At 39.9% G+C, this 9,319-nt stretch overlaps 1 protein-coding gene across 1 annotated transcript in view; it reads right to left on the bottom strand.

Moving 5' to 3' along the window:
• Positions 1-366: 366 nt before the first annotated feature.
• Positions 367-9,319, bottom strand: part of LOC133990702 (NACHT, LRR and PYD domains-containing protein 14-like) — a 103,457-nt gene continuing 94,504 nt past the window's right edge. The window contains exons 2-9 of the mRNA XM_062429105.1: positions 4,790-6,416; positions 3,991-4,335; positions 3,667-3,834; positions 3,389-3,559; positions 2,997-3,212; positions 2,734-2,907; positions 1,073-1,246; positions 367-871 (exon numbers count right to left, since the gene is read on the bottom strand). Coding sequence (XP_062285089.1) covers positions 856-871; positions 1,073-1,246; positions 2,734-2,907; positions 2,997-3,212; positions 3,389-3,559; positions 3,667-3,834; positions 3,991-4,335; positions 4,790-6,399 — 2,874 coding nt within the window. The 5' untranslated portion in view covers positions 6,400-6,416 and the 3' untranslated portion in view covers positions 367-855. The remainder of the gene's footprint in view (positions 872-1,072; positions 1,247-2,733; positions 2,908-2,996; positions 3,213-3,388; positions 3,560-3,666; positions 3,835-3,990; positions 4,336-4,789; positions 6,417-9,319) is intronic.

Genomic DNA, 9,319 nt, shown 5'->3' with positions numbered 1-9,319 from the left:
GCAATGACATAATCACTATTACAGATGTGCCTGATTCACTAAGCCTTTACAATACGTCTATTCCAGGATGCAAACAACAACACATGTTCTTTGTTATTGTCTCACATAGTTACATCTCCTATGACCTACCTTTGTTTCAGAAGTGCGTTCACTGACTCGCTGCGATGACACAGGAGATGCTGCCTGCTGTGGTGTACTGACAGAGAAGCAGCATAAGTACTGCTGTGTCAGCTGGCATCAAACGCGTCACTTACTGAACTGACCAGGTTTGACCACTAGATGGAGCGCTGCTATGAGAAAGAAGTGTACCAGCTCTGCATATTTTTGCAACAAAAACAAGATCTGAATTTATTTTGTGGTCACAGACATAACATACTGTCCTGCTTCAGATCCATTAATATGTATAAAACTTAACAAAAACACTGTAGGAACAGAGGCATACATTTCAATATGAAGATAAAGCAATACAAATCCTCATTCAGTTCCTTTACATTTGGCTCTGATTTCTTTTACATTCAACTAATCTGCTGTACACATGACTTGTGCAGTTTAATACTAAGGCACTGGATAAAAAAAAACATACATTACATAAAGTGGTAATAATAAAAAAGAAAAAAATACATCTTGAAATGATTTAACACTTTGGTTTTGTTCACGTAGCTTCTGAAAGTAATCTTAAACCTGAGCAGATAAAACCAAACGAATAAAACAAAAATGGATGGATCATATACTGCAGTTAGAATATGTAATAATAACAGGAACTTCCCACTCTCGAGCTTATGGTGTATGACTACATGGAGAGGGAAATGTGAGCCAGTTTGAGCAGCCTGTGTTCTCTGCTTTCTGTCCATCTCCTCAATCTGCTGAGATGCTGAAAAAAAAGAAAATAAAAACAGGCTGCATGAATTCTTCTTGGAGCAACTCTGACAGCAAGTTAGAATTGATGTGCTAGTCGTTTTAGACTGTAAAGATATATATTTGAAGGAAAGAAGGGCCAGAACTGAGACATGAATATGTGCTGTGATCTATTGTTGATAGGCATTTAAAAAAAATCATTTAAATCTGTACTTACTCGATTGTATGCAGTGAGTATTTTGGGTTCTTTGTTAGTTCCATGAGAAATTGGATTCCTGACTCTTCCAGACGGTTCCCCATCAGGTGCAGCTCTGCCAGATGTAGAGGGTTTGACTTCAGGGCAGAGGTCAGGAACATAATGCTTTTTGAGGTCAAGCCACAGGTCCTCAATCTGGGAAGAAACAGAAAACAGGTGTTTAAGATGTTACCCCATACCAGCTCACTGTACTCCTACAATACACTGTACACAACAACACTGACAAGGCTATGAGTACAAACTATTTGAAGATACCCCCAATAAACTGGAGTCAATAAATAATTTGGTTATTGTATAAGTGTATCAAAAAGGATCAAGTACAGCAAGTTGGCATCAAATGTCTGATCAGATATGCAGTGTTGTTTATTCATTCTTTGATGCAGTTCCTGATTCATAAAAAAATATATATATTGCCAATTTTAGACTGTATTTCATTCATACCAAAGCCCTTGTACATTTAATTTTTAGGACTTCAATGTTCTTGTTTTGGTTAGTTTTGTGGAAAAAAAAGTATTTTGCTGTATTTTATGTCATAAGTTTGGTGTGTGGGTATTGGTATGAAAACATGGGTATCAGCATCAGTGACAAATAATTTCAAATGATACCCCACTTTACATTTCAGATGTGTTGATTTTATTATTAATTTGCACGAGTAGGTAATTTCAGGATGGAGGTCCATTCAAATTCATAGCAGATATTAACCTGACGTGCCAGATGGTTTGTTACACAGAACCATCTGAGAAGTCGTCCTTGGAAACTGTTTGGAAAAGGGCAGGCACTTTAAAAAAAATACTTGGCAGGTGATTATCATCCGTTTATCACCATCTTACCTTGCGAGGCAGCTTGATTCACAAAATCACAACATCATGACACCACGTGAGAATCATCATAGGACACTGATTGGTCCGAACCACTGGTAGTTGAACACAAGCTCAAAACTTGAAGCTTTAATAAATGGATTCTCATGTGATCTTGTGATCTTGTGATTTGGTGAATCTGACTGTCATCCACTTCTTCACATTGATGCAAATATCGTAAAAATCAAATACTGCCATTAAGCAGTCTTGATCATTGTCTTACAGCATTGTCCACATTGACTCAACACAACCCCAAATATTAAAGAGATCATATGGCAAAATCTCTAGAGAATAAACAAATGTATGACTTTGGTATGTAATTGGTCATTTCACCCACCCCTACTTCCAAACACAACATGTTTTGAAAATCTTAATATTTATATGTATCATATACAAATGCCTCATAGCATATGATGGACTGTGAACTTGTGAAATATATTTATCATACATACTGTCACAGAGGAAGACATCAGCACAGATAAACAATAAATTCATTAACAATACACATTACCTACCTTTGCTTCAAAGGACTAAAAACTAAAATGTAGCAATTTTTTATTAAGCCTCATGTCAGCCAAAGCAATGGATAAACATCTCAATCCACCAATCCTGCAGACTATGTTGCACAAGCTGCCTGGACTCGTGTTGAATATTTTTTGCCCCTTTTTAAAGTATGAAAGAACTAGTCATGTGTGGGTCCAATGTTTTAACTGGCATCAATAAATGAGTTAATTTATATTCAAGAAGTCATTTTTAAAAACTTACGAAAATTTCTCAAGTTTACACAGAGTGCTCCGGAGTCCCACGCAGAGTTTCTTTACACCTTTATCTTGAATGTCATTGTCAGACAGGTCCAGCTCAATGATGATGCTTTGGTTTGATGCAAATCCAGATGCAAGCTCAGTACAACACTGATCAGTCAGGCTGCAGTGACTCAGGCTGTAATGGAACGGAAATATATGTTATAGCGTGCTGTGCTTCTAAAATAACGGCATACTGCATACTGAAGAGTTCTCAAAATGACTCACTTGAGAGTTTTGAGGTGGCTGTAGGGATTAGTCAGGCCGGGTGCGATGTCTTTGACTCCGCTGTCTGTGAGGCAGTTCATACTGAGATCGAGCTCTTTCAGCTCCACTGCCTGCCAGTCTGTCTTCTGCAACAACCCGCTGTAGAGCTGCGAGATTGAACACAGGACCTTTGCCAAATAAAAGCAGCCCCCAACAGTGATCCCACATCTCGAAACACTGAAAGGGAAAAGTTAATTTTAGACATATTGAGTTATCAGTACATGATCATTTTACCTGAATGCTGCAGAATTGACTTCTAACACTTGAGACAGTGTAAACAGTGAAATATAAAATTCTTAAATTAAATCTTTGTTTCAGTGGGGAAATAATCAAAAGGAGAAATGGGTCTTTACTTGAGTTTTTCCAGACTGCACCATGCGTACATGCCTTCGCAGATCTGCTCAAACCCTGCATCTTTCAAACTGTTGCTGCTCAAATTCAGCTCTACCAGATTGCTGGTTTCATGCTTCAGAGTTTCCCCGATACTTTCACAGCTTAACCAAGTGAGGCCGCAGTTGTACAACCTGCCAGAGAGAGATGAAGACATGCCGAATCTCAATAGGTAATCGACACGTATCCATTCTTTGCTAACAAGCAGAAAAGAATGCATTTTATAATAAGAAATACTCACTCCAGCTTTGTCAGCTTCGTTACATCAACTTTTCTGAAGATCTCATTGGCCCCCTTGTCTCCGATCATGTTGCTGCTCAGATCCAACACTTTCAGGTGGCCGGAGTTCTTCTGCAAAGCTGAGGCCAGATAATGGCAGCCCTTGTGCTCAATGTTGCACTGTGATAGTCTACGATGAAAAAAAAAACACAAAAGTGTTACACGTGTGGAACAATGTTTTTTAAAAGCTACCTGTAAATCTGTTTGTTGCCTAATTGTGTGATATTTATGTTCAATTATGGGTATCAAAATAGAGATACATATCTGTCCCAATACCAATCCTTACTTCAGTGTTTCTAAGTGGCATTCAGGGGCCCTCAGACCATTTGAAAGATGTTTCAGTCCGTGATCTCCTATTTCGTTCCCGCTGAGATCCAGCTCTCGCAGTTTCCAGGACTGTCTCAGGGCTGGGGCCAGGTATTCACAGGCTTGCGAGGACACTCCGCAGCCTTGCAACCTCAGCATTTTCAGTCGGCAACTCTGATCGGTCATCCCCTCCACAAGTTTCTTGACCCCATTGTTGCTGATGCTGTTGTATCCCAGGTCCAGCTCTCTCAGGTAGGACTCTTTGGTGCTCAGGACAGCTGCTAAGGCTGGACAACACTTGTCTGTCAGGTTAGAGAATCGCAACCTGCAAGAAAAAGCATCAGCATCAATCAAATACATTTTCACCTTTTATTGATGACTTGTCCTGAATGTACATAAGAACTATTTTACTAGTAGTAGCCATGCTGATAGTTTCAATAGCTTGGGTATGATTTTGCCCAGAAGTTCTGCTGGTGGATACTTCTGGAATATTTGGATTGTGGCACCCAAAGCATTAAATATGAGTCAGGATAATCCAGACCTCACAGTGAAGCGTTTCATTTGAAGACAATTTTCTACTGAAGAAATAGTCTGTTAAAAAGTCTGGCAGTGAGGCATGTGGATTATCCTGAATAACCAGGGCATTGTTTCAGGTAAAACACATTTCTGTCAAGTTTTTCAAATATAATTTATAATGTGTCCGGCAGCACAAAACTCTATTCTTCCAAATGCAGTGTGTATAAAATTATCAAATCTAAATCCAGTGAGTGTGAACTTACATGGCTTTCCTTGATTTCAAAATAATTGGTAGATGCCTGAGGAATCGTTCATCACATCTCAAGGGCACCTGCATCTCGAAACTATCTCGTATCCCCTCAAAGTTTGTGGTTCTTTGGGTCATGAAGACCCAGTGCATTGATGTGAAACCTTTGATTGGTGAGATGTCTGTCTTCAGGTAATACTTGACCTCATTCAGTAACGCCTGGGCATTGAACTCCCTCAGACAGTGGAACAGACCCACAGCGCTTGAAGACAAAACGTTTTCCAGGATCTTCTTCTGGGTGTAGTCGAACAGCTGGTCGGTGGGCTCCAGTGTACCACGCTCCTTAATGAGACCAAAGATGAAGCGAAGGAAGATATCGAATTTTCCGTCAGAGCTCTGCAGCGCCTGATCCACCAGGTGCTGACAAGAAATGGACTGACGAAAACCTGCTTCAATGTTGTCCAGTTTAGACGATGCAGCCAAGAACTCCCGAATGCTTGTGTGACCAAAGCGAAACACAGTGGTGTTTTGTAGCCCCTTCTCTTCTCTCAACACAAGTGGACACTCTTTGGAGAACTCTGACGCTTCCCTGACACTTATGCCACTCTCTAAAAGGTCCTTCTCATACAGTACATTTCCCTCTTCCAACCGGTGCAGTGCCAGCTTTTTCAGCTTAGTGAAAACATCTGAGTTGGACACTTTGATCAGGTTTGTATAGATCTGGGTTAGATTCAAGGGGTTGATTTTATACCCGTCATCTGCTGTTAGATGATCCTTCAAAACAGTCGCCATGATGGTGCAGATTGGAGGTATCTGACAAAGGTAGTCAAGACTCCTTGATATTTTCACATGATCGATGGCTTTGAAGGTGAGGGCATCACTACTGAGAAGTGTCTTGAAGTGCTGCTCCTTCTGCTCATCACTGAACCCTTTCACCTCAGTCTCTCTAAGCAAGTAGCAATCAGGGATTTTTGTTGCCGCTGCATACCGGGTCGTTATCCATATATGAGCGTCAGGGAGTAAATTCCCCTTGATCAGATTGATCACTAGATTATCCACCGTGGACACTTCAGAAACATCATCCACTGTCGGACAGCAGAAGTTTAGCGGTAGACGATACTCATCCAATCCATCAAGTACAATCCAAACATTTTTTTCGTTCAGGCTGGAAAAATCGAGCTCTTTCAACTCCGGGTAAAACGTCTGGAGTAGTTTAATTAGGCTCAATTTGCGTTTTAGCAAATTTAACTCCCAGAAAGTGAGAGGGAACAGGAGGTGGATGCTATGGTGCGCTTTGCCCTCAGCCCAGTCGAGAGCACACCTCTGCACCGTTGTGGTTTTTCCGACTCCACTCACTCCTAAAGAGATGACTGTTCTCTTGCTACTGTCATGTTTGCATTCGCACGAGAAGATATCTGACAGCGGGATGGTTTTAAACACAACCCAAGTGTGAAGATCGGATTTATCGACTTGTCTTAACTCATGCTGATGCAAATTAGGTGATCCGATGGGATTTGGACCCCGATCGCCAAGTCTTGACGGAAGTAGCAAGTTTTCTGAATATGCTACGCTGACTTTCTGATATTTGTCCTTCAGTGTGGTTTTGAGAAGGGTTTGGAGATCCATCACAGGAGCAATGTTTCCTGAAAAACATAAGACATAAGTCATCAGTAAAGTAGATTAACCAGATGTTTTGTTCATGCATTCATTTAGAGTCTCATCATGTCTGCTATAAATTGCTCAAACAATGTCAGGAGGAAGCAAAACCAACCAATGAACATCAGAGATTTAGCAAGATCAAATAAAAATATGACAACTCAGAAATAACAGAATCACATAGCATCACAATCTTAATCAATAGCATAACTGTCAATGAAGCTGATTCAATCAATGCAACATCTACATAAGTAGATCAAGTAGGTAATACAAGAACAGGATTGTCATATAAGATTAAAACTATAAATTACAAAAATTAAACAAAAATGTAATAGTTAGAATTAAAGACAGTCTCCAACCAATGCTGCAAATGCTTGACATTGTCAAAACAGGCTCGTTACTTGTTTCAACCTCAGTGATTTTATAAAAAGAAGACATGACGTGCACATAAGTGATAGAAAACCAATCTTTTTTTTCTTTTGGTGTGTGCGCCGCTCCGTACCTCCCTTGCTGACTGCTTATATCAAAATCCTCCGACAAAGAAAGTCCAACAATGTGTGCAGACAGTGCAGGAATATGAATTTTTCCTGTGCAGGTTGTTAACAAAAGAGGAAAATGAAGGAGATAAACACCAAAGTGACCTATGAGGAGTAGTCATTACGTATTTTGGTTCGTTTAGAAAAATGTGTGTGTGAAACTGAACCGTACCAAAGTCAGTATGCTACATTGGAAGAATTTATTGCCTGCTGTGGACCAAACAATCCAACTATAGGTGTGAAAACGCCCTTAAACTACATTGTCACAGGTGGACAACTTCAGAGAATGAAATTGACAGAAAGGAAGGATACAGATGGAACGGATGGGCTCTGTTGTTTGCTGAGTCACTTCTTTTTGGTTTCATATGTGTGCTGCAACACTATATGCAAAAATATACTCTTAGTTCTCTTGATGTGGCACCTATTTTGCCACATCATTGGTTGCTCCTTATTTTCTTTGTTAAGGTAATTAGTACAGGACAAGGAGATGCTACTCACTTAACTCACTAAAACAGAAAATTCTGTAGTCCAACTGAGGCTAATTCAATGTAGATTTACTACTTTGTTTCCACTATGACTATATACCACTCAGTTCCAGTCACCGTTGCTTTCTGAGTCAAGCACCTCCTCAAACCTGCCCTCCCTACACTCCCTGGCAACATTCTTGATTCTCAGATTCTACTTTTGATGGTATCACACTTGTCCTCGTTAAAGTTACACACTGATTTAGGGATGTTATCACTTAGTCCCCTGAGTGTGTGCATTCTGGGGTCAGTGTACAAGTCACAACAGATACACCATGATCTATTTCAGGTCCTATAGGTTAACAGCAGCTTCATATTTTATCAATGACCTCGATGCTGGCAGCTGCATGTACTCCTGACACTGGACTCCATGGCAACCAAACTATCTGAGGAACATAACATAGATAAGCAGCCAGCTGTTGTCTCAGATTCATAGGCAAAGTTTAAATCTTTCAGGGTGTGTGAGCTAAGTAAGAGCAGTACATGTGTAAGTTTGACCAATAATTTCCTTCCATTTATGTTGCAGAGAAGTAGAAATAACCTAACTGGGTATAGTTTGCTGATCAGAGCATGCAAAGGTCTGATTGGGGTTAAATACACCCTTCTTCTGGGACAGCCTCAGATTTTAGGATGTCATCTATAACATGTGATTACACTCTGGAGTCTCCTCAATACTAGACTCTAGATCTTTCTCCAGCTCATCAGATTCTCCATCACCAATACTATACAAATTCGTATTAAAAAATAATTAAATTATTATGTTCGATTACCTCTTTTACATGCACAATTAAATGATTACATACAAACCACACAGGGGTCATATTGATTTGATTTACGTAGGGCATTTGGGAGTGAGAGGGTCATGAGAAACAAATATGTAAGCATTGGCATGAGCTGATTTGCCTTTTAAATTTCTTGATTTCCTCTCACAGATCCTGCAGAAGAAAGTGTTGTCATGGTGACTGATAGGAGATATTTCTTGACCAAGAGAAAAGGTGCGGGATACACACAGAGACCACAAGTCATCTTCAATAACGGTGGTTTGTTATTCAGCTGAGGAGAAAAGCATACAGAAGCTGTTTCTCACCGGATACACATGCCAGCATCTGACCAACATCTGGAAAGTCACCTTTAACCTGTCTACTCTCGAGGCTCTTTTCTCTATCCTTTTATTATAATTGTCAAAAGAGTGTCCAATATCAAGCATAAATCTCTTGGCTCTTTCAACTCTTACATACCTGTATATGGCTCCTTTCTCAAAGGTAAACAAGTAGATAAGTAAAGAGGTACAAACACTACCATAAATAAGGTCAACATGCATACATAGTTCCCAGGGTCAATTCCTAACCTTACAGTGACTTTTCACTCTCAAGCATTTCAACTGTATGCTACCATATTACCCATCAGCCTAAACCCTACAGCGAGGGATCAACTTTAACTGGGATGGATTCCTGCACAGTCACAGCCAAAAAAGACATACTGTATATTTGCTTTGTTACATGCAAAGTATTATATTTTAAATTGGCTTGGCTCAATTTTCACAACTGAGTTTCAATTTCCACAACTGAGTTTCAATTTTCACAACTGAGTTTCAAATCATCTGTGATTGATCAAACATGTCAACCTATATGACTACAGCCAATGACACATAGCCATGAAGAAATATATTTGCATATATGCATATTTATTACCCAAAAGTGATTTCTTACAAGGGTAACACATCCCCCGGACACAAGAAAGTGGGATGTTCAGCCATAAATGATCAACTGTCATTTAAACATGTCCTGACCCAGACCCCAAGACCCCTTTTCTGGTCATATGTCAGGAACC

Source organism: Scomber scombrus, chromosome 2, assembly GCF_963691925.1.
Source record: "Scomber scombrus chromosome 2, fScoSco1.1, whole genome shotgun sequence".
Lineage (NCBI taxonomy): Eukaryota > Metazoa > Chordata > Actinopteri > Scombriformes > Scombridae > Scomber > Scomber scombrus.
This window is presented reverse-complemented; position numbering and strand designations above follow the sequence as displayed.